The sequence below is a fragment of the Mauremys reevesii genome, linkage group 16, assembly GCF_016161935.1.
Source record: "Mauremys reevesii isolate NIE-2019 linkage group 16, ASM1616193v1, whole genome shotgun sequence".
NCBI lineage: Eukaryota > Metazoa > Chordata > Testudines > Geoemydidae > Mauremys > Mauremys reevesii.
In genome coordinates, this window is record NC_052638.1 from 12885176 (window position 1) to 12909571 (window position 24396).

A 24396-nucleotide genomic window follows, 5' to 3' on the forward strand; every position below is an offset into this window, starting at 1 on the left:
CCCCGTTTCAGGAGCTCTTGATGGGCACTGAAGTCATCTGGTGGAAGCGGGTTACTAGGACCTGCAACCGCCTTGACCGGGGACAATGAAGAAGAGGCTAGCACTGTAGGAGGGGTATCTCCTTCCTCCTCCACCTGACCACGTCCATTGGGACCACTTCAGTGACCTTGGTGCTGGGGTTGGTATCAGAGTTGGGGTCCAGTGCCAGTCAGGATGAAATTGGCTCATCTCATTGACACCACTGAGTATGACCACTGAGGAAGGAGGTTCCACTACTGGTGGAAAACCCCACAGGTCCCAATATTGCCACTGTGTCGGCCAATGGCCTAGTGGCTAAGCACCAGCTGTGGAGTTGGAATTTAAGTCTGGTGTGTAAGTCGGGCCAAAGGATTCCCCTCAAACTCTGAAGAGGACTCTTCCTTTGGAGACCATGGCAGAGCCATACTTGCTTCCGCCCCCAGGCAGTACTGGGGTGGGGGGGTTGGTGACCACTGCAGCGGGGACATGGAGGGCTTTCCTTTGGGATGTGCTGCAACAGTGAGTGCTGTGATGGATCACACCACCCTTTGAACCTTTCTGAGTGCGCCGTCTAAAGCTCCTGCTGATCTTGCACTTCTCCTAAATGTGAGCTTCCCTGAAGCACTTTAGACAGCTTGAAAGCAGGTCACTCACTGGCACAGGCTTGTCGCAGGAGGTACATGGTTTGAAGCCTGGGGACCGGGGCATGCTTTGTCCCTGACGCAATGTTCCTGGATGACTAGGACCACTATATACACTAATACTAACTGATAACTAAAAGGCTAAACTACAAAAACTACATAAGCAGCAAAGAATCCTGTGGCACCTTATAGACTAACAGATGTTTTGCAGCATGAGCTTTCGTGGGTGAATACCCACTTCTTCGGATGCAAGCAGATTCTACATAGATTCTGTAGTGTAATCTAAACCACTAGGAAAGCCTTGCAAGAGCAAGATCATTCCAAGCAATCATCACAGGTGGTAAGATGGAACCGAGAAGGCGCACGCAGATCTCCAGGGGGTGCTAGGGCCGGTCCTATGGATCCCACTAGAGGGAAAATATCTCCAGCAATTGTGCACGTGGTGCACGCACACCTAGCATGGAATGGACATGAGCAAGCACTCGAAGAACCATGTTTGTATTGACCACATGGGAACTATGAGAATAACTTTTGTTCTTTCCTTTCTTATCTTGAGCAGGACCTTCAATATGAGAGAACTGGAGGAAAGGCATAAAGGAGACCTATGTTCCAGTGCAAGAGGAAGGCATCTTCTAACAAGTGATACCCCAGCCTTGCTCTTGAGCAGTTTTAGGAACGTTTCCAGGTTTTGGCCATGGCAAATAAGTCTATTTTTGGGACTCCAATGTCAAATCATGCTGTGGAGGACCACAGCAAGGTCCATTTCCCATTCGTGTTCCTGAGAAAATGTTCTATTGAGGGTGCCCACTGTGGTATTCGGCACCCGACAGTTAACTTCTGATATAATGATGCTGTGCCAAATGCACCAATTCCACAGTTTCATTGCTTCTGCACAAAGGGATGGTGAACTTGCTCCTCCCTGATGGTTTATGTAGAACATACATGCTATGTTGTCTGTCATGACTTTTATGTTTGCCATTGATCAATGGTAGGAAATGAGCACAAGCGTTCCAGACTACTCTGAGCTCCAATAGGTTGATATGTAGTGTTGATTCTGGGGGGGGACCATTTGCCTTGAACTGTGTGATTGTCTAGGGGAACTCCCAAGCCCAGTAAAGATGCATCTGTTGTCAGTATCAATGTTGGAGGTGGCTGTGTGAAGCGACCCCTGTGCAGACATTTTGCAGATCCTTCCACCATTTGAGAGCCTTTTACTGTTGAGGGCATCAACAGTAGTTTGTTGAGACTATCTGTTTGGTGCTTATCCCATTTATAGCCATATCTGCAGACAATGCACGTGAAGCCTTGCATGACTAGTCACAAAAATGCTCAAGTATTTGCAGGCAATTTCTAGCGGAGGTCTGGGAGCTGGTCTGAATGGTGTCAATCAAGCTGATAAGGGTGTTGAACCTGTGTAGTGGAAGGCATGCTTTGGCCTTCACTGCATCAAGATAGGCTCTAATGAATTCTGGATGTTGCACTGGAGTCAGTCGATGTGTGTGTGTGTTCAGATGTAGTCCCAACGGTGTGAATACATCCAGAGTTTTTTGTGTGGCCAATAGGGTGTCTTGGAAGGATTGTGCCCTGAGTAGGCAATCATTTATATATGGGTAAATCATAATTTCCTATTTGTGAAAGTGGACCGCTAGCACTGATAGGACCTTGGAGAATACTCTGGGTCTAGATGATAGGGCGAATTGGAAGTACACTGAATTGAAAACGGTCCTAACCAAAAGTGAACCTGAGCAACTTCTGTGGGATGGCTGAATCGCTATGTGAAAGTGGTTCTTGGCCCAACAAGATGCTTAATCTCTCTGGTCTAGAGATGGAATTATTGCAGTTAGTGTAACCATCTTGAATCTTCGTGTCTTTTTGCATTTCTTTAGTGCTCTTAGATTAAGAATGGATCATCTTCTGGTTGGGTGGTTTTTTTTGGTATCAGGAAGTATTAGGAGTAGAAACCCTTCCCTCTGTGTTGATTGGGAACTGGTTCTATAGCACTAAGGTCCAGGAGATTATTTATTTTCTGACATAACAGACTTTTGTGAGAAAGGTCCCTGAAGAGTGGCAGGGAAGGAGAAGGGTAGGAGGGAAGGGAAGGAGGTAAAATGGACTAGATAACCATAGGAGATTATCTCCAGTACCTACTTGTCTGATGTTATGTTTCCCCAGTTTTGTTGAAAAAGAGCAAGGCAGCGTCTGAAGGTATGAAGATAGTTTGAGTTTTCCAGCAATTGATGGTGGGAGTGGTAACTCTGGGCCTTGAGCAATGTCTCAAAACTGATGTTTCAATATTGAGGGCTGTGCAGGTCAAGTTTTGGGCGGCTGCAGTCTTGTTTTTGAAGCCGATGTCTCTTCCGCTGGGGTTCATGACGACTCTAGGTGGAGGGAACTGCACCAGGATCTTTGTAACATTTGCGATTTACTGTATCATCTTTTCTGTGCAGTTATGTAAATCCCCAAGAAGCAGAATATGGCCCTTGAGTCTTTCAGTGTGTGTAGTGAAGAATCCGTCTTCCCTGCAAAGAGAGTTTGGATACCTCGAATGGAAGGTCCTCAACTATGATTTGGACTTCTCTTGGTAAATCAGAAAGGCGAAGCCAGGAAGCTCTCCTCCTCACTACCGCCATTGATATGGAGCCACAGTCCGTGGCATCTAATGCACTTTGTAGTGCTGTCCTTGCTAGAAACTGGCCCTCAGTGATGATGGCTTGGAACTGCTCTCTGATAATTTGGGAGGTGATCAATAAAGGCATTGAGTTTTCCATAGTTGATGTGATTATATTTCGCCACCAGGTCCTGGTAATTTGTAATCCTGAACTGCAGTGTTGCTGACTAATATGATTTCTGCCAAATAGGTCCAATATTTTCTAATCCTTGTCATAGGGAGTTGATCTAGCATGGTGCTGTCTTCCACATTCATTTACAGTACCTGCAACAAGCAAATTCAGAAATGGGTGAGAAAAAGAGAAAGTCTACATCTTTATAGGGCATAAAATATTTTTTGTCTGCCCTTTTACATGTGGGCATTTTCGAGGCCATCGTTAGTCAGATGATCTTGGCTGGGTCTAGTGGTGCCTTGTTGATTGGGAGTGCAATACGTGATGAGGACATGTGGAGGATGTCCAGCAGTTTGTGTTGCGACAACTCTGCTTATTCAAGGGAAGCTGAGGGAGATAGTCTTCCTCTATCCCAATGGGTCCTTGAGGTCCTAGAGGACTGGTGTTTATGAGCTGCCCATGGGTCCCACTATGGCCACTGGGGTGGTGCAAAGGGTATGGGTGGTGATACCCTAGGATGTTCCGCAACTGTACTATTGGTATTGGAGGTTCTGCACGTGGCTATAGGTGAATGGCCCCTTGACCTTGTTCTGGGGAGCTGTGCATTGAGACCAAAGATAAGTTGTCATCATCCTCGCTCTCTGCTTCTTCACTCAATAAAGGTGGAGCAGTTAAAGAGACTGTTGGGGAGTGTTTCAGTACTGTAGGGGATTCCAGAGACCAAAATGTAGTCGGTAAGGGGATGCCAGTGCTCCTGAAACCAACACAGAGAAACAAACAAAATCCTGCAGGACCGTGGTGGTAATTGATACCGATGAGTCTGTCTTGCCTAGCTTGTCAGTGTTGAGGGAGTCTGGTAACTGAAGACTCTTGTGTGTGATGACCATCCAGAAGAGGGTTCCCTTTAAGTGCTTGGTATTGCAGCTTTCCTTGTCTCTTGCAGTGCCATTTTAGAAAAGGTGTTACAGTCTTTATTGCCTTTTAATCGGATGGTACTGATGCTGCAGGCTGTGCTCCTCGGGTCTTTAGGTAGTATGGGTACCAGAGAAACCTAGTACCTTATGGGTACCATGCCACAACTCCATCGGTATCAAGGTCACTGACTTTTCTGGGGATCTCTTCTTCCTAGTCAACTGTTCAGCCTGTGGACTTGTAGCCCTCTTTCAAGCTCTTGTGAGAGGAATCCTTATATTTCCTCTTTGACTGCACCATAGTTTGATGTCCATGGACGCTGATGGTCATGTCAGGAATTGTTGCTCCGGGGGAGTCCCAGGATCAGGGTCAGAGGCCAATCTCAGGGGACTCTGTATCATGAGGAGCTTAAGCTTCAGGTCCCGGCTCTTTCTTGCTTGTCTTTAATTTCTGACAGAAGGTACACTTCTGTGATGCATGAGACTCTCCGAAACAGCGAATTCAGCATAAATGGCCGTCGCTGACTGGGATAGCCTCTCTATAAGAGAGGCAGCGTTTGAACCTGGGGGAGCCAGGCATACCCCTTCTTGAGGTCATTCCCTAAGACGGGAGAGGACAACAAAATCAAAAAGTACAAGGAGGCAACTGTTTTCTAAGTCAGAACAAAAAAGATTTTTATGTATTAAAAAGGAAAAAGGAGAAGGGAGTAGTAATAAACTAATAATGGAAACTCTAGTAGCTATTCTAAAAATTAAAACAAGGTTTAAAGCTAATTGACTGTCAGATGCTACTTATTGCTCCATTTCAGACCAAGGGTGGTTAAGAAGGAAATGAGGGCAGTTCGCCAGCACAGTGCTAGATAGCCTCGAGACAGGGAGCAAGACAAGGAGAGCACATATATGGGCCAAATGGACACTGCTACCTAGTTTCCAGTCTGAGGCACGGGGAGGCATATACACCTACAGTGGAACAACCATAGGAACAGTACTCAAAGAAGCATCTGGAATTTCCCTGTAATGGCTGGCCTGGGCACTAGAACTGAGAGCAGGGTGCCTATATCCTAAATGACCTCACTGAGGGAACTCAGGCAGCATGGAGGAGGAAAAAGACATTTAATTCAAATACAGAAGATACAAAAGCCAGACTGGAGGTGAGGCAGGAAAGTAAAAGATTAGGGCAAAGAGCCTTGAGACTGGGAGCCAGTGAAGGAAAAGGGTACATGTGTTTGTGGACAAGAGAGTTATCCAAGTGCAGGCTCACCTGTCAAGTCCCTTCATTGTCACAGTGCCAAAATACTCCCTTTGACACTGTGGTGCAGTTTGATACCCAGCAGAATTTCAAATTATGACAGCATAATCCAGCAGTTAAGAGCACAAGAATTAAATTTCAATCCCCATTCTGTCACAGATTTGCTGTCAGTGACCTCTTCATGTCTACACTTAAATTTTGCTGGTATAGCTATTCTGGCAAAACTCCCCTAGAACAGCTGCAATTATAGCAGTACTAAAGTGCTTTTGCTGTTATAGCTTATTCCAGTTCAGTGAGCAAAATAAACCATACAGGCACTAGAGCTTGACAGCACACTGTGTGCAAAAAAACACCACCCACACCCTTAACTGACAATACATATGTTGGTAAAATTTAAGTGTAGATCTGGCCTAAAGTAGAGGGATGCCACCTCTCTCTTTGTGACTCCCAGGTTTAGGTAGCATTTGGAAAGCACTTCACATTTATGTAGTATTTGTAACAAAAGGAAGAATCCAGCAAGAGCTAGTGTAGGGGTCAGGACATTGAGTATCATTCACTGCTAGCCAAAAGGGGATTGCCACATGATGAACTGCCAGAAGACAGTGAAACCAAAATGTCTACATTTCTGCTTTTCCTGTGGAAATAAGGTTGAGTCAGGCTGCCTTAAAAGTTGCTTTTAGGGCAACAAAAGTGAAGAAGTGGCTGGCACTCTCTCCAAAGGCCACAAGAATTGAGCCGGGAGAGACTTTAGCAAATCTTCTTTTGTCCTCCACCAGTGGGCCAGAGAAGAGTAAGCAGTTGCGTGTATTAGCTTCCTTCCCCAACAGCAGCAAAATCTGGCTAGTTTACAAGGAGATAAAAAACAAAGCTAAAAATTTGTTTACCGCAAATTTTTGGTCTGTAGTTTACTGCAATGAAAATTAGCAAGCATCTACTTGAAGTACCTCATGGTGTTTTACATAAACAGTGTGATAAAACAAAACCATCAAAGAAATTACAATCCTTGTCATACACCAGTCTTCATGTTACATAAGAACGGCCATACAGGCTCGGACCTTTGGTCCATCTAGCCCAGTATCCTGTCTTCCGACAGTGGCCAATGCCAGATGCCCCAGAGGGAATGTTCAGAAATGTATCCCTGATACTGAGGCAATATAATCCACTAATCAAGTGAAGTTACAGCATTCTTAAGTGTTACTGAAATTAGATCTTAATATGACTGAGTATATGTAATTTATCACGCTGTAATCCTAATTTCCTCCCCCTCACCCCTCAAGTTTCCTTTCCAATAGAGCGGAAGAAATTATGCATACTGTCATGAAGCCAATGATAAGTCTATAATATACAACAGAATTCATTATATGCTCTGTAATTGTAGCATAAATTTTACAAGTATAAACATGTATTTAAGAGACTATATTGGAGCAAATGGTATTCTACTGAGATGTCCCATCTGTTCAGGATCTTAAGACGTTCCACAAAAAAAACAGTAACAGTTTAGAGTACTGCACTGTAAGTATGATCGATTTTCTGTAACAACTTTTATGTAAAAGTTAAAAAACTTCATACCTTCACTACTGGGTGTGCTCCAGTAGATGCTTTTACTGCTCCCCTACTGCCTTCTGTTTCATAATGAGCTCTATGGTGAGTTTTAGGCTGTACGTCTATTTTCAGTTCACATTGTCCATAATGAGTTGGTAAAGGCCAGTCTAGTGGTGGTAATGAAGATGTGCTGAAAGCAAGACATGCACAATAAATTTAAGTGAACCATGCTACCTGGCCACAGTGTAGAGTCAAAATACCTACAACTACCGCTCACACTCATTTTATACTATATTTACCATTTTGTAATGAAAATAACAAACAGTTTTACACTTTATTTCAACTTGCAAGTAGTAAAAATTCTGCTTCAAGTATTTTATACATGTTTATTCAAAATTAAATTTAAATTTGTTTCTTTGGGGATTAATTATTGGAAGGGGGAGGAGTAGCACTGGTTAAAAGAAAGACAGTGCAGGAAGTTGCTCTGAGAGACTCCATACACTACTTTATCTATGACAATAGGTATTCCACAACATACCAGTATTTGTCCTCAAGTAAGATTGCCAACTGAGTTTCAATTATGGTGGTTTTATGATAACTGAAATTGACAGTCTAATTTCAGTGTAACCTTTCTGCAAGCTTCATTAGCATCCATTCCCCCCCTCCTCCTACTCCCCCAAGTGAAAAATTACAATCTTAAATGTCTGATGTCTCTAAAGTATTAACTGTTCCAGTTTACTGGTTGCCATTCAAATGAAGGCAGTACCAGGACTCAAGGAAACAAGAGTTGTCCAAGCTTAGTAGAAGGGCTTGGTGCAAAATGGTGCAGGGCTTTTGGATTAAAACAAATATGATCAAGTTATATGATTAGATTAATTATCCTTTATACACAGTAATAAAGTCACTTCAAACACTGGGGGTGGAGGGTGAGGGGAGGAAGGTGGGGTGGAATAAAATCATCAGTAAGAGGTTGAAAAGGAAGTAAGCAACCCATGCCACCCAATTCTACCAATGAAGAGGTAAATCCATTATATTTATCCCTTTAATTAAGATACACATTTATATATAATTCTAATAAGATGACAAGTCAGAACCAATCTAATAAATACCCAGTAGAGCAAAGAATGCAGGAATTTTGAAATTCAGCACAATCCTTTTTATTTAACTTAAGTACTTGCAGGAATATGACGTAGTCAAAATGAACTCTGCACCCAGAACAATCATTTGTAATAGCAGCATGGTAACCTTTGAGTCACTATTCTCCTTAAAGGTAAAGCTTAAAAATGTTTCCTTCAAAATTGTTATACTGCCATACTCTGGCTAGGAGGGGAGGCAAAACATGTTAAAAGACCAGTGAATGGTTTAATCTCATTAGAATGTTTAATTCAATCTCTTTCCCTTTTACAGGAAAAAACTTAACCCACTCCTCAAGTCACGGTGAGATCCACAATCAGCAGCATTCAGAGCTTAGATGAATGGCAGAATCTCTCCTAACCGCAGATCCCTGTTATTTCCGGGGAACTCAGCCAAATCTCATAACATATCCACAGCTGGGAGGCGACGTGCTAGGATTGAACAAGAAGCATTCCTCCCCACCATACAGCAGGGTAGCACAGTTTTGTCTTTAGCAAGTATCTGAATGAATTTATGCTCACCCTGCCAAGTCGTATGTTCTCCTCTTAATGCACACATCACTGTGCCCTAGCTGGGAACAGAAGGGGAGAAGAGAAGGCACCATTAACTGGCCTTCTTTAGAAGAACCCACCACTGCTACCCACCTTCTGTTCCCCTGCTTCAGGAAGTATTTCTACCAGGCACCTCTCCCTCAGGAGGAGAGGAAACAGACTGAAAGGCATATCTAGATCGCCCGGATTGTGGGGGAGAAGGGCAGACAGGTGGTAAGAAACTCCCCTTGAAGAGGCCTGGTGACTGCTCCTCCTTCACTAACAAGAGGTGAGTAGGTGGGAGGGATGACTAGTGATGTTAGCATGAAGGAGAAAATGGACAGAGATGCAGTAAACAGGCAGAGATGTGCTGCCTAAATTGCCAAATAAAAACTATCAACTGTAGATTTTGCTATTTACTTATTTAACTGCTATCCTAGTTTCCTCTGACAGAGAAGGAAAAAGTGGGGGTTGAGGTGTTCAGCCTGCAAAAAGGGAAATAAAATGTCAAAATTAAGAAATACAAAAAAGGTAGGCTTCTTAAAACTGAAGTGCAGGGTCAAAAGAAGAACCACTATAAGAGCTCACTTGCTCCTTAATGTCCCAAAAGTACTTTTTCATTTAACCAACCACTGTTGTCACAAAGGAAGTGCAGTATTGTGTATGAGAGGTAACAAAAGAGATGGTCTGAGAGAGGACCTAACATATCCACAGTATGAACTACAGAACTACTGACAGACTAACTACTAACAAGTTGCAAGCATTATCAATCTTTTCACTTCAAGTTAACAGCCCAATCCTCCTCCCCAATGGGTCTCCTTCTAGAGGTTTTCATCCCCCCTTCTGCAAGATAACTAGTAAGAATATGGAAAAAGCCCCATATTAGGCAGATCCCTATTGCCCCTTGAATTAGAAGTTTTCATATAATAGCACAAATAGGAAAAATATGCTAAACCACAAGTGACACAAATAAAGTTTCAAATTTTGTAGCTTTTTGGAAACTATCAATATCTCATTAAGAGTGACACTGAACAGGTACAAGTAAAATAGCTTGCCCATCTTAATAGGTACAGTTTATAAAACTTCTAAAGATTCTTCCTAATGGATCCTATTGTGTTAGATTTTGAGATTATGCTGCATCATATGCTGTTGTTCTCTAGACACAACAAGTTGTAAGGAATGCTAGTTCAATTCAGAAGGCAAACATGGACTAGCTACTGTAGAGCCAAAATGTTAGGTTGAAAAGCAATCTTCTATTTCCCCCTCTCACTTATTTATGGGATCAAACTTTCATTTACAGAGAGGAGACCAAGACAGAACTAGCTGAAAGTCTATGCTTGAAAATTTAACAGAACCATACTGTAGAACTTATTTCTGAAAGTTAAATAAATAGCTAAATTAATGCTGGCTATTCATAGAATAACTATGATCCTCAAATGGCACAGATGTGCCCTACTCAGATCAGAACATGTAAGACTAGGTCACCAGGCTAAAGAGATTTTCACTCTACTGAAGAGCACTACGACAGTCCACACTAAAAGGATAATTTCTTGAATACATTTAATATTTTTAAAGAGTAGTAATGTGCAATGGAGATCTATTCTCAGATGTAAGTATAAATCCTACATGGAGATTGTCCAAGGCATTAATCTCATAGCCAAGATGCACTGCTTCTTCTGAAGTGAAGGGAAAAAATAAACCCGATAGAATGGGGCTCCAGTCAAGGAAGTAGTTGTAAAGCTGAGCATGAAAGAACTAGGTTATTATATTCTATTGATACTAATTCTGTCCATCTACAATCAGTCTGGATTTTCTCATTCAGTGGAGGAGGTTTCCCCCAATTTAGCAACAGAGAAATTGGTTAAAATATATTTTCAGTCATATTTTTACACATTAGTTCAAATACATTCTTGGCATGTTGTCCAAAAATATTTGAGGGTATGATGGGTTTTGTTAAAATCCAACTGTCTTGATTAGAGTTAGTGGGGTTTGTTGGGTGTTCAGCTCTCTGCAGGGGTCTTCCAGGTGAAGCCACTGTCTTGGGTAATAGTTGCTCCCCAAGAGATCTATCCTTCATACACAACTACCCTACTTACTCATCTGAACTAAAATGAACAAAGTCAGCAAGAAATTAGAGATTATAGTTAGTTATGTAACTAAATTGGTCTATCAAAAAACAAAAGCTCAATATTTGATAGTTTTACTACAGATCAAAAATTTTACAAGAATTTGTAGATCAAACAGAGCAATTATACGAACATCTTCAAAGGACAAGTTCAAATCTATGTGCACATTTGTAGAACACTTTCTCATAAGACATCAGGGTAATGTTACTATGTATCAGATGCTGGAAAATAAATCTAGGGACTCCATCTTTTGATTTAAGAAAGGGTTCAATTGAAAGTATTTTGCCTACTTTATTAGAAGAGATTCTAAACGTTAAATTTAAGCTTTTCACTACAGAAAGCACCTTTAACTTTCCAATATTTCAATCTTTGAGGCAGAATGATCCACTGAAGGTAATTTATTGGCCTTTTGTAAATTATGGTTTTGATTTGAAATTGTGAAAAAGTTCACAATTTGAACTTTAACGTTTGTCTTTAATCCTTATTATATTTCAATGTTTCCAGATGTGGCCAGCAAAACAAAAAATTTGGAGATTAAAAAGTCAAATAGTTTAAAGAAAAATATGCAAAAAGTAGTGCTACTATGGAAGACTTTTCCCTTCAAAGTTTGAGGTAACTGGTATTAACATTATGTATGTTTACAGGTACAGCTAGAATTTTACTGATAAGGCTATATTACTTTGTATTCAGAAGCCAAAATAAGCAAATGTAGGCTCCAGAATTAATGTGGCCAGCACTCTGTGGTTTTGTCTCTCCCCCTTCCCACCAAGGGTTTTCAAAAGAGGAGTTGGGGGCGGGGGGAGACCACAAGCAGAATCTAATTTTCTGTATTTTTACAATCTTTACTTTTTTGGGTCTGGGAAAAACCAAGGTCTACAGACACTTTTCAAATGTTTCCAGTAAAAGCCCTACTGTCAATAATTCCAGTGTCTTTAGTAGTCTATGTAGCCTATTCTTTTGTATCAGAATCTCGCCTTGTGGTTCTCAAAAACACAGAGATAGATTTGGAGAACCTACAAATGTTTCACTGGGGTACACTACTATAAAAGTGTGAGCACTTTATGAAAGTAGACTCACAAATAATAAAGCACACTACAACCAAAGGATGTGATAAAAGCATGCATAAGTCCTAGGATCCTGGCGAGACAGCATAGGTTACAGACTACAAAGATTCTGTAGATGGTAGTGAGACAGTTTCACAATCCGATTAATACAAGCCTCAAAATGAAGCTGAGACTGGGATGACCTCAAGAATATATACAGTACTTCATTGCAGAGCTATCACTAAAAGGAAACTCATAGTAAATCACTGGGGACACCTCTTAAGGTGGACCTAAACAAGAGAAGCTATTATAGTCAACTGAAGAAAAGATGAAGGCACCAGAACGTTAACTGAATAGAGATAACTGTACCTTCAGCAATTATCATCTCAAAGTATGATGTATCCAGGTTGGAATAAAAAAAAACAGCCCCAAACAAACAAAGGGCATTACATATCAACCATGGACCACAATTCCAAATGATTATGGGTAACCAAGAAGTCAGTCTATACTGTCTTCACCCCTCAGGCCCACCTTAAGGTGGCGCTTTGGTTAAAATTATATGATAGAAGTGACTTTAAAGCCCATCTGACAATTTGACTCCACCTCCTCTGCTCTGTACTGCTTGGGAACAAACTCAGTTGGGATTTGGGATTGCTTTGGAACAGTGACACTTTCCAGAAAGATCCATGCAGATGGAACTCACAGGCTAATAATAGTCTTCTCTTAGGTGTGCTCCCATCCACCCAAAAAACCCTCACTGAAGGACATAGAATCTTTAGATAGGAGCTTCTTATAGAGTCTTCTCTTCTGCCATCCTCCATTCTGAACTAGCACTGATCTGGGTTCTCTTCTTTGACCCAACGGTAGCAGACACTGGGATCCATGCATTCATTCAAACACTGGTGAGTTTTTGAATACAAGTGAGGCTGGAACCAGGGCTTTCTTAATTTTCAATTCCTTTCACCTAAAAATGTTTAGTATCAGAGGGGTAGCCGTGTTAGTCTGGTTCTGTAGAAGCAGCAAAGAATCCTGTGGCACCTTATAGACTAACAGATGTTTTGCAGCATGAGCTTTCGTGGGTGAATACCCACTTCTTCGGATGTAAGCAGTGCTTGCATCCGAAGAAGTGGGTATTCACCCACGAAAGCTCATGCTGCAAAACATCTGTTAGTCTATAAGGTGCCACAGGATTCTTTGCTGCTTCTAAAAATGTTTGTTCCCTTGGCTTCTTCAGTTCCAACCACGAACTCTGTAGGATTAAGAGCAGTGACAGACCTTCCTAAGCATTTAAAACTCCCATCTCCTCTCACCATTTTTCTTGATGTTTAGATCCATAGGTCTATAGGGTCAACCTTTGCTCCATCTGAGGTATGATCTGATGCTCATCCAGTTGCCTTTCCCATCAAATCCAAATCTAAAATGGGAAGAAGGGCTTGTACACTCTTTAACAGTTCATATCCACACACCCAAATCTGAAGAGTAAGTATACTGAACACTTCACTTTTCCCCACCTTGAACACTTAATTTAGCAGCAAGGCCATGTTTTAAGTTCAATTCAGTCTGTGTTTCCATTTTACTTTTTCTCATCAAGTGATATTCATAGTAGTTTTCTCGATCATGCAGCCAGGAGTGCAGTCACCTCTCTTGCAGTAACTTTTGCTTTGTTTAGTAGGATGCAGGTGTGCTCACTACTGGTATTTCTTCCAAATTAGAGTTTTTATTTTAAATTGGAAAGAGTATTAACCAAAAATAAGTTGGACATAGTTGTGGCATAGTTTAAAACATGAGAGCTCTCTAATCGTAGCCTATCCCAATCTTTTGGAGGTTTTTTCCCCTAGAACTGCTTGTAGGACAAAAATACTAATAAGGCTAATTTTCATTGTGCATTTGGGGTAAAATGGGTAATTTAATTTCATTGCTTCAAGTAATTCTGGAGTATAAAGATAGCGACAGAAATTGTGTGACAGTTCTTCCTGCTGGGTTGATGACAAGCTAAAAAGATCTTTCCCAACCTCCATTTGTACTAATTCTACAGTGATAGGAAGATCTGGGCCACACGTGTACAATTTCAGATCAACCCTCCCATTATTTTAACTAGTAGACCCCATTACTAAATGCATTTTCAGTATTCTAGTACTGTACACTGATTGGTAAAACTTAATATTTTATCACATCAGAGCAAAATATGTAATTGAATCACATGTTCAAATGTGAAAGTCCAGTATTAAACTTATCTGAATTTCTAAAGGTTCGTTAATGGTGTGTAAACATAACATCAATTGTTTAGCTTATTAAAAATGTAATAGGTTCAAAGTTCTCTTGCTTATTTCACTTAAGTGGACACTTATCTTCAAAGTCAGTGATTTGCAAATATATTTTCACAATAAGTTTTGCTAATGCAGCATGTTAGTCTTATTCTTTAAAAAGAATTGGATACCAACATAGCAGAATAAGTTGGTGATATTCCACTCTAGTACTGAACATTTATTTGTCCTCCTTATCTTTAAAATAAAGTTATACTGATCTTTGGAAGATGGAGCTTTGATATACTGTTAAAGTTGGAATACCCGTCTGCCTCCCTCTCAATTTATATTTCTAAGCTACCACTTCTCCTTGGCTGTTTGCTGTCAAAGGTTTCACTACAGGCAAGTCAGAATGCCAGAAGCTTAAATTTTCAGTGCTAGCTGTCAGACTTGTTGCAAATAAAAGAGGCCATCAAGTTGCCATCAGGCATTCACCACTAAAACCATGGAGATGCTTGAGCCCCCTACTGCCACCAATCACAAAACTCTGTTTGCTTTTCACCAGAGTTAACAAAAAGGTACTGCTTGAGATCCTGCCACTACCTCTCCCTGTGCTTTAAAGTAAATATTACCACATTGAACATGATGGAACATGCAAAAAATGCATGTCAATTTGTTTAAATATAAAATGTACATATTTTTCTAACTCAAGAAAACTGCTACATAAAAATCAACTTACAAATCTCCAAAGCCTCTAAAGATGAAGACAACTTGGAGACTTTTTTTGCACTGCATTGTTTCACTAGATGTGTTAAACAAATTAATGTGTAAAATGTCTGCTTCTTTGGTAAACAGTGTGCACCTTGTCAAAAAGTTACTCCAGGGGCTAAAATTTTGGTTTATAGGATACTTTATGCTAAACAGATTGGAGCACAGAGAATTTGCCCTCACAAAAACCAAAACCCACACCCCAACATTCAACATCTCCCAAGGTGGTGCTGCTTGTAGAAGTTGAAGCAACATGCAGTATTAGTTGCATGCAGTTAGATGTTCAAGATAGATAAGTCTAGTAAGGGTCTGTAAGAAGAAATTCTCCTCTTTGATTCACTATGTTTCAGCTTTTACCCTTACTAGGTGCTGCCTTTCGCAGTGAGAACTGTACTCTCCACAACAGCGGATATATATGTTTTAGAGTAAATTAAAGCAATGATAATCTCGCTAAGAAGTGTTAAGGTATTTTATAACGATTTTAAAAAACATTAGGGAAAAAGGGTATTATTTAAAATAACTGAAGCTACACGAACAAACTGATGATTATCTCTGAATATACTTTAATACAGCTTACTCTAGGTTTTGAAGCACAATAATGGTTAACCAGTTAACCTATTTATGAGAGAGAATCAGAAAAAGGACAATTGAGAGGCAATGAAATACAAAGAACAGGAAAAGCAAAGCTTTTAGTATGGCAAATTAAAATGTAAGCTGTTGCAACAGCTCGTATTCCTAGCAAGGTACTGTACTGTCCCTGGACCCTGCTGTGGGGACTGAGATCTTTTGGATCAGTCTCTGACCAAATAGACATCTCAAGTTTGAAACAACCTCCTTCCCCAGTCTTTTTTGTCAAGTAAAGGATCTCATTCCCCCCAAGCTAGAAGGCTTCCCCACTATTTGAAGGTCTTCTACTTTACCCCTCATCTTTCCAACTTCCTGACATTTGTGAAAGAGGGGCGGAGAGGCCACTTCAAGTTAGTTTTTTGGGCCCAAGTGCCTCCCTCTGCTATTGCTCATTATACTTAAGTAAAAACAATTAAAAGTAGTCAGTTCTTGGCAGTTTCAGACTCTATTTTAATTACACAAACCAACAGATTGCCTTAGAAGGCCTAGATATGTATCCTGACTCTATACAGCATCCAGTGCCATGTGGATTTTTGTAAAAACCCAGACGAAAGTAACTAGGTCAAAGCGTACAATCCTATAAACAGTCATCCTGAGCAAGTCTTAGGAATTTTCTATGGGAGGTATTAATTGGAATACAAAATATACATTCCTTCAGGGCACTTATCACAGACTACCACCGTTGGAGATGATCAGAAAAGTGTATTTATTGGTTTCCATTTTAAAGCTACATCTCTGCAGGTGTCTATTAAGGATTTTGATGTTCAGTACTGCTACTTTACAACCAACCTTCTTGGAATTAAAGAATAAAAAAGGAGTAGAACCTGGAGTGTCTTTCAGGGTGTGGATTAAAGGGTACTTTAAGGTCTAATGTCTACTGTTTTAACAAATAGAATAGTTACAAAACGGCTGGGTGATTCTTTCTGGTCTGTGTAAAAGCAATTATTTCTTGAGGTCTTTCTGAGGCACGCAAGATTGTCCTTTTGAAAGGTCCCCAAACATTTTTCCCTTGCAGCACAATTACAATAGAAGTCTTTCAGCAAAGAACAGTGACTTTGCACTATTGCATCAAAAGCCATGACTCTAGCTGAGAAGATAAAGTCTGCACCCTAAGGGTATGTCTGCTGTGCAACTGGGAAATGTGACTGAAGCATGTGAAGGCATACCTGAGCTAGTTTTGATTGAGCTAGCTTGCTAAAAATACCAGTGAAGCCACTAGACCCCATCTAACAGAATAAGTAGGCCACATCTATATTTACTTTCAATATGACAAATGAGATGTGTACACTTTGTGTAAAATTAAAACCCTGTACACTGTCAAAGCATCTGGAATTAGTTATAATGCTAAGTAACAGTATAATATGCAGGTCTTTTGTATATTAAGATATTACAGGCAGTTGTTACCCTTTTATTAGTACCGCCTTCATTTTGTCCTCCAGAAGGACACCTAAGGTAAATATTACCTATATAAAAACAGCTGAAGGTTTTTTTCTGTTTTGCTCCAATGGAATTCCAGGGAGAGGGAGAACATTTACTGACAAACTTCTAGTCTGCTTTTCATAGTCATCTTCTGAGGTACTTCATCATTACATGAAGAAACATCTCCTCTCTTGAAATATAGGGAATGTCCAAAAATCCCAGCTAGCAACTGCCAACTCTTAAATCCCTTTCTGGAAGCCGGGGGGGGGGGGGGGGGAGAAGAAGGGGAGGGGGGAGAGAGAGCAGAAAACTTGTAGCTTCTGAATATAAAGGAGTGCTTCAAGTCTGGTTGTACTAGAATACTGCTCTAAGAAGCAGTGGGCTGGTCAAGATGACCAGGTGCTGCACCCGAGAAGGAATATCCTAACAGTTAATTGAGAACGCAGTACTGATACTCACTATTTAAGGGAAAATTGAGACTGCAGTGTATTGATCCTTATTGTTTAAGAGGAAACTGGAGGAGGAATAGCAGTTGCCCATTACTGATAAGTGTGTGCTGTTAACATTAAAGCAACCGAATTCACTAGAAGTGGACAGTTCTGAAAGGCAGTTAGTAATCTAGGGAGATTTTTAAAGGCAAAAAGAGCAGTTATGCCCTTTGAAAATTAAGGGAGTTAAGCGCATAACTCACCCTTATACCTTTAAAAGTTTCCCTGCTAGACATGAAAGCCAGGATTAACACGTGGTCTACTTTTTGGTTATATTTAGATCCTGAATTTGGTTTTCTAGGGACTAACTTTCTATGCTTTAGTGTTAGAGACAAGGTGGATGAGGTTGTCTTTTATTAGGTCAACTTCTCTTGGTGAAAGAGACAAGCTCTCGAGCTCCAGAGGGCTTGAAGAGCAATTCTGTGAAACTCCAAAGCTTGTCTTTTTCACCAAGAGAAGTTGGTCCAATAAAAGACATTATCTCACCCTCTGTGTGTGTCATATATTCTGAGACCAATACAACTACAACACTGCAATATACTTTAGTGTTGTAAGTGTTCCCCTTGCTTTATATATACTTCACTAATGTCGACCACATATTTGCCAACCCTCTCCAAACAAGCTTTTACAAATGGAAAATAGGATTTTAATATCAAGGATAGAGCAAAATGAAATTAGAGTTACTTACCTGTAACTGAAGTTCTTTGAGATGGCTATGCATAGTCACACTTATGGGATACTGTGCCATCTTTGCCCTCTTTTAAGTGTTCTCGCGTACCCACTCTTCTTAGCGTCCCTGACACACTGAGGACAAGGCTATATAGGGGCTGAGCACCGTTCCCACCTCAGTCCCTTTTCACCAAGAAGCCAGACACACAACAGGGACTTTAGAGGGGGGAAGGAGGGTGGAAAGAGTGATAGGCAGCGCCACCTCAAATAACTCTGGTTACAGGTAAGTAACCATCATTTCTTCTTTGAATGGCTCTGGATATTGTCACTTATGGAAAAGATTGATAAGCAGTGCTGGAGGCAGGAACAGAACCCTAGTTGAATAAAAACTGAAGCACTGCCTTTCCAATGTCCATTCGAGAAGCAAAATCCAGAGCACAGTGCTTGGTGAAGGTGTGTACTGAAGTTCAACCTGCAGATCTCAGCAACCAGCACCTGCCTCAGACAAGCAAAGGAAGTCGCCACAGCTCCAGTGGAATATGGTTGAACTGAAACAGGTAAAGGAACTTTTGCTAGTGTTAACACTCAGTAACGCATTGTTTAATTCATTAAATAGTATGGGAAGAAACTGTATGCCCTATGTTGTTGCTTGCATATGAAACAGTCTAGGTGTTTTATGAAAACTTAGTTCTGTCCAAATAATAGGCAGCGGCCCTTCTAAGATCCCATCAATGATGACCGATTCTCCTTTATCAATGTGGCTATGGGGGGCAGGGGTGTGTGCGAAATGATCGTTCACAATCAGACACTACGTTGATGAGAATCTGGTCTAAGAATTATCTTCTCCTTATGAAAAATAATACAAAAGGTGCAGATCAGCCATGAGTGCATTCAGTTCACTCATCTTCCTGGCTGGTGCAGTGCCAATACTGAAGGCCGTTTTGATAAGTGATTAAATGAACACTCAGCCAATGGCTCGAATGGAAATTTTACCAACGTGGTCAAAACCAAAATGAGGACCCAAGAAAGGACAGGCTTTCAAACAGGAGGATATACATTAGATAACCCTTTTATAAACTTTTAAACTGAAATATGAACAAAACGATCTACCATCAACTAAAGTAAGATACGTGGAGATGGCTGACAAGTGGACCTTGAATGGTGAGTCAGACAACACTTGATTTAAGTACATTAAGTATTCCAGAACACAAGAAATGGAAGCTGATCAAATCAGAACTCCTTTGTATCCATGCTTGAAATTCGGGCCACTTTAGAAGGCAGCAGTTTCTAGTGGATTGTTTGCTAGAGTTAGCTAGTATATCATGCACAGATGAAGAACATGACTGCTCAAGAATGACAGAATCAAAGTTCAGTGGCCCATGTCGTCAGGTGAAAGGACTGCAGATCTGGGTGAAAAAACCTGTCCCCTTCTTGGAACAGGAGATCTGCAGACAGAGGGAGGCACATAAAGAGTCTGTTGGACAGCTAAAGCAGATTGGGAAATCTCTATGGATGTGGCCAAGCCAGGGCAATAAGGTCCGGACAGGGCAAGGATGATACTATCTTCCTTATTATCAAGAGAAAGGGATGAAAGGCATATAGTACATCAGACCTTTTCCCCAGTGCAGCAGGAAAGCATCTAATATAGACTGTCCCTGCTCACTCTGGAACAAACCATGACGCTTCCTATTGAAGCAGGCTGTGAGCAGGTCCACAAACAGCTTGACATCATCAGGAAAATACGGTCTGAACCAACTGATCCTTCGCACATTTGGAAGCTGTCTCTGTTGAGGTAACCTGTAACTACATTGTTCTCCCCTGCCAAATGTAGGGTCACAGGATAAATGTGGTGGCAGAGGCATGATTTACCACCTCTGCACACAACAAGGTGGAGCAAATACACCTTTTGTTGATATAATACATTACTACCTGCCCAACTTTCCCTTGGAGATGAGAGAGGAATGAACAGTTCTTAGATCCCATATACTGATGTGGAACACTCTTTCCTGAGAAGACCAGTGCCCTCCAACTGCTGAGTGATTCAAGTGCACCCCCTAACCATAGATTGAACCACTGTCCAGGTGCATCCTGAGGACCGAACTGTATACTTCTAAGCACATTCATTCCACTTGACCACCAGTCCAGAGAGACTATGATGGTCTGAGGAATGGTGATCAATAATTGAAAACTGTCTCAATCTCATCTGTTTACCTGGGACATCTGGTGCTGCATTGATCTTATTCTCAGATGCGCAAATGGAGTCACATAAGTAGTGGCTGCTTTTAGCCTTATGAGACCCAGGAAAAACCATGACCTCTGTGTGGAGCAACTTTGAATGTTTAATAGACATTGCTTCATTTAGAGAAATGTGTCCTCTGGCAGAAAAATTCTCCCATCTACTGAATTCAATATGGCACCTACTGAAAGGAATTCTTTGTGTGGCACAGAGAATCGACTTTGGTTGAGAAAAAACCCTAGGTCTGAAAAAAGAGAATGGTCATGGCGATTATGTGATGCAACAGAATCTCTGGCTACTGAAGACTGCTGTGCCTATCGTCCAAGTAAGGATAACAAAAATACTGATTCCTTAGATACACGGCTACCACAGAAAGGCATTTTGTAAAATACCCTGGGTACAATGGAAAGGCCAAAGGGGAACATCTTGTTCTGGAAATGGGGCCCAGACACAGTGAATCTAAAGGTACTTTTGATGATTTTTGGCAAATTGTGATATGGAAATGTATCCTTTAGATTGAGAGTCACAAACCAATCCAGAAGCGATAGTGAAAAGTTTATGGAGGTCAGGGTCAGCATATGGAATCAAAAAACTTATGACTGTACTTGTTCAATTCCCTCAAGTATAGTACCAGCCAAACTTCCCCCCTCTCCGCCACTTCCTGCCCCCCCTCATTCCCCCCCCCCCAAGAAAAATATTAGGAGTAAAAACGCCATCTAGGTAAGCAAGAAAAGACAGTTACCTTTTCCATAACTGGTGTTCGAGATGTGTTGCTCATGTCTATTCCACAATAGGTGTACCGGTGCTGGAAGTTTTCCCCTAGCGGTACCTGTGGGGGGGTGGGGTGGAGAGCACCCCCTGGAGTGGCGCCTGTCTGGCGCGGTATAAGGGTGGCTGCGTGCTCCCCCCACCCACAGTTCCTTCTTGCCAGACAACTCCAGCAGCGGGGAAGAAGGGTGGTATGTGGAATAGACAGGAGCAACACAACTCGAAGAACATCAGTTACGGAAAAGGTAACTGTCTTTTCTTCTTTGAGTGATTGCTCATGTGTATTCCACAATAGGTGATTACAAGCTGTATCTGCTGGAGGTGGATAGGAGTTCACAAGTTCTCGGGATGGAGTACCGCCCTGCCGAACCCGGTATCATCCCTGGTTTGGGAGACTATTGCATAATGCGAGCTGAACGTGTGAACTGAAGACCACGTGGTGGCCCTACAAATGTCTTGAATGGGAATGTGGGGCACAAAGGCAGCCGACAAGGCCCGCGCCCGTGTTGAGTGTGTCTTAACAATAGGCGGCGGGGGAACACCCGCCGGCTCATAACAGGAGCAGATGCATGAAGTGATCCAGTTGGACAGCCACTGAGTGGAAATCGGCTGGCCCCTCACCCGTTCAGCTGAGGTGACGAACAGTTGCGAAGACTTTCTGAACATCTTAGTCTGCTCAAGGTATAAAGCCAGAGAATGCCACACATCGAGTGTGTGGAGACGGCGCTCCTCACTGGACTGGCATCAGGGCAGAGGACTGGTAGAAAAATGTCCTGACCCATATGGGTAGGCGGAGACCACTTTTGGGAGGAAAGTGGGTGTGGGCAGAGCTGGACCTTGTCCTTATGAAACACAGTATACAGTGGCTCGGAGGTCAGGGCCCTGAGCTCCAAGACCCACCTGGCCAATGTGATAGCACCCAGGAAGACCACCTTCCATGAGAAGTGAGACTAGGAGCACATGGCCAGCGGCTCAAACGGGGGGCCCCATAAGCTGAGCCAGCACCAGATTCAGGTCCCACTGCTGGACCAGGGGCTTAGAATGTGGGTAAAGCCAGTACAACCCCTTAAGGAACTGGCTGGTTATAGTATGGGAGAACACCGTGTGTCCTTGCACCGGGGGATGGAACACCGATATGGCTGCCAGATGCACCCTGACCGACGAGGGCGCCACGCCCTGGGCCCTCAGGCTGAGGAGGTAATTGAGGATAAGCTGGATCGGGGCAGCCGTTGGAGATACACCTTGGTCCGTTGCCCACCTAGCAAAATGAGACCACTTCGCCATGTAGGAGCGGCGAGTGGAGGGCCATCTACTCTCAAGGAGGACACGCTGAACCACAGCTGAGCATGTTCTCTCCTAGCCACTGAGCAGCCATGCCATGAGGTGAAGAGCTTCCAGGTTGGGGTGGAGGAGATGACCCCGGTCCTGAGAGAGCAGGTCCAGGCAGAGCAGCAACAGCCACAGTGGAGCCACCGCCATGCCCAAGCGGGTCCCATACCAGTGCTGTCTGGGCTATGCCAGGGCAACGAGGACGACCCTGGCCTTGTCAGTCTTTATTTTCTCTAGGACCCTGCTGATCAGTGGGAACAGGTGGAAGGCTTATAGGAATTGGCCTGACCAGGGCAGGATAAAGGCACTGGAGATAGCGCCCCTTCCCAGATGACCCGCCCTGGAGCAGAACCAGGGGCATCATCAGTTCTGGCCGGTCGCAAATAGGTCCACCTGGGGAGTTCCCCACCTCTGGAAAAGCTGGAGGGCCACTTCTGGGTGCAGGGACCACTCGTGCTGAGAGGAAGAGTCCCTGGATTTGTGGGCTATACAGAAGTCCCATAGGCTGAGGGCTTCATGGCAGAGGGCGGAGAAGCCTTTCCTATTGATATAGAACATTGAGGCCACGTTTGTCTGTGAGAACCCTGACTACCCTTCAGGTGCGAGTGGAAGGCCGAACATGCCAGCCGCACCGCCCTAAGTTTCTTGACATTTATGTTAAGGGTCAGGTCTTACAGAGACCACAGGCCTTGGGTTTACAAATTCCCCACATGGGCTCCCCAGCCCAGGTCCGATGCATCAGACACCAGCTCCATGGACAGGGCCCTACCCCTGAACAGGGTCCCTCGGCGCATGTTGCCTGGTGTGGACCACCACCGTAGGGAGGCGATCACCGAGTTCAGCATGGTGAGGACCTTGTCCAACCTGTCAGTGGCTTGGGAGAACTGCGAGGCCAGCCAGAGCTGTAGGGGCCTCATCCTGAGCCTGGCGTGGCGGACCACATACATGCACACCGCCATGTGACCTAGCAGCTGCAGGCAGGACCTGGCTGCCATCACCATGGACCTTACGATTGAGTCGATGAGTCCTTTCAGGGTCTCGGACCTGTCTGTGGGGAAAGAGGCCCTGGCTGACGTTGCATCCAGGAGCGCCCTGAAAAACTCCATGTGTTGGACCGGGACTAACGTGGACTTGGCGTTGTTTACCAACAGGCCCAGGGCGTTGCATGTGGATAGGAGTGCCACATGGCCCCTCACCTGCAACCAAGGGGTGCCCTTGACCAGCCAGTTGTCCAGATCGGGGGTCCAGATATTCCCCTGTGCCTGAGGTAGGCCGCTACTACCGACATGCACTTTGTAAAGATCCTAGGGGCAGTGGACAGACCAAACCGGAGGACTATGAATTGGTAGTGATTCTGTCCCACCAGAAAATGGAGGAAGCGCTTGTGCCCCTCGAATATGTGGATGTGAAAGTACGTGTCTGTAGATCGAGGGCTGTGTACCAACCCCCGGGATCCAGGGAGGGGATGATGGAGGCCAGGGAAACCATGCAAAACTTGAGTTTTACCAAGTACTGGTTCAGACCTCGCAAGTCCAGTATGGGTCTGAGCCCCCCTTTGGCCTTCAGGATAAGGAAATACCGGGAGTAATACCCCTTGCCCAGGAACTACTTGGGCACTGCCTCTATCACTCCCAGTTCCAGGAGCCTCCCGATCTCCTGTTTGAGCAGAGCCTCATGCAATGGATCCCCCAAGAGGGATGGGGGTGGGGGATGGTTGGGCAAGGAGGAGGTAAACTGGAGGTTGTAACCTCGAGAGACGGTGGTGAGGACCCAACAGTTCGAGGTGAGCTGCGACCATTCCGGGAGAAACGCACACAATCGATTGGGAAAAGGGAGCTTTATTGGGGGTGGATCCCTGCTGGAGACTGGTGGGGT

The 24396-nt window shown here is 43.1% G+C and overlaps 1 protein-coding gene across 5 annotated transcripts in view; it reads right to left on the bottom strand.

Annotated features, from left to right (window-relative positions):
* Nucleotides 1–24396, bottom strand: part of NFATC3 (nuclear factor of activated T cells 3) — a 198538-nt gene that overhangs the window by 70183 nt on the left and 103959 nt on the right. For all 5 annotated transcript variants that reach the window (XM_039503952.1, XM_039503953.1, XM_039503954.1 and 2 more), the window contains one exon: nt 7169–7331. In XM_039503952.1, coding sequence (XP_039359886.1) covers nt 7169–7331 — 163 coding nt within the window. The remainder of the gene's footprint in view (nt 1–7168; nt 7332–24396) is intronic.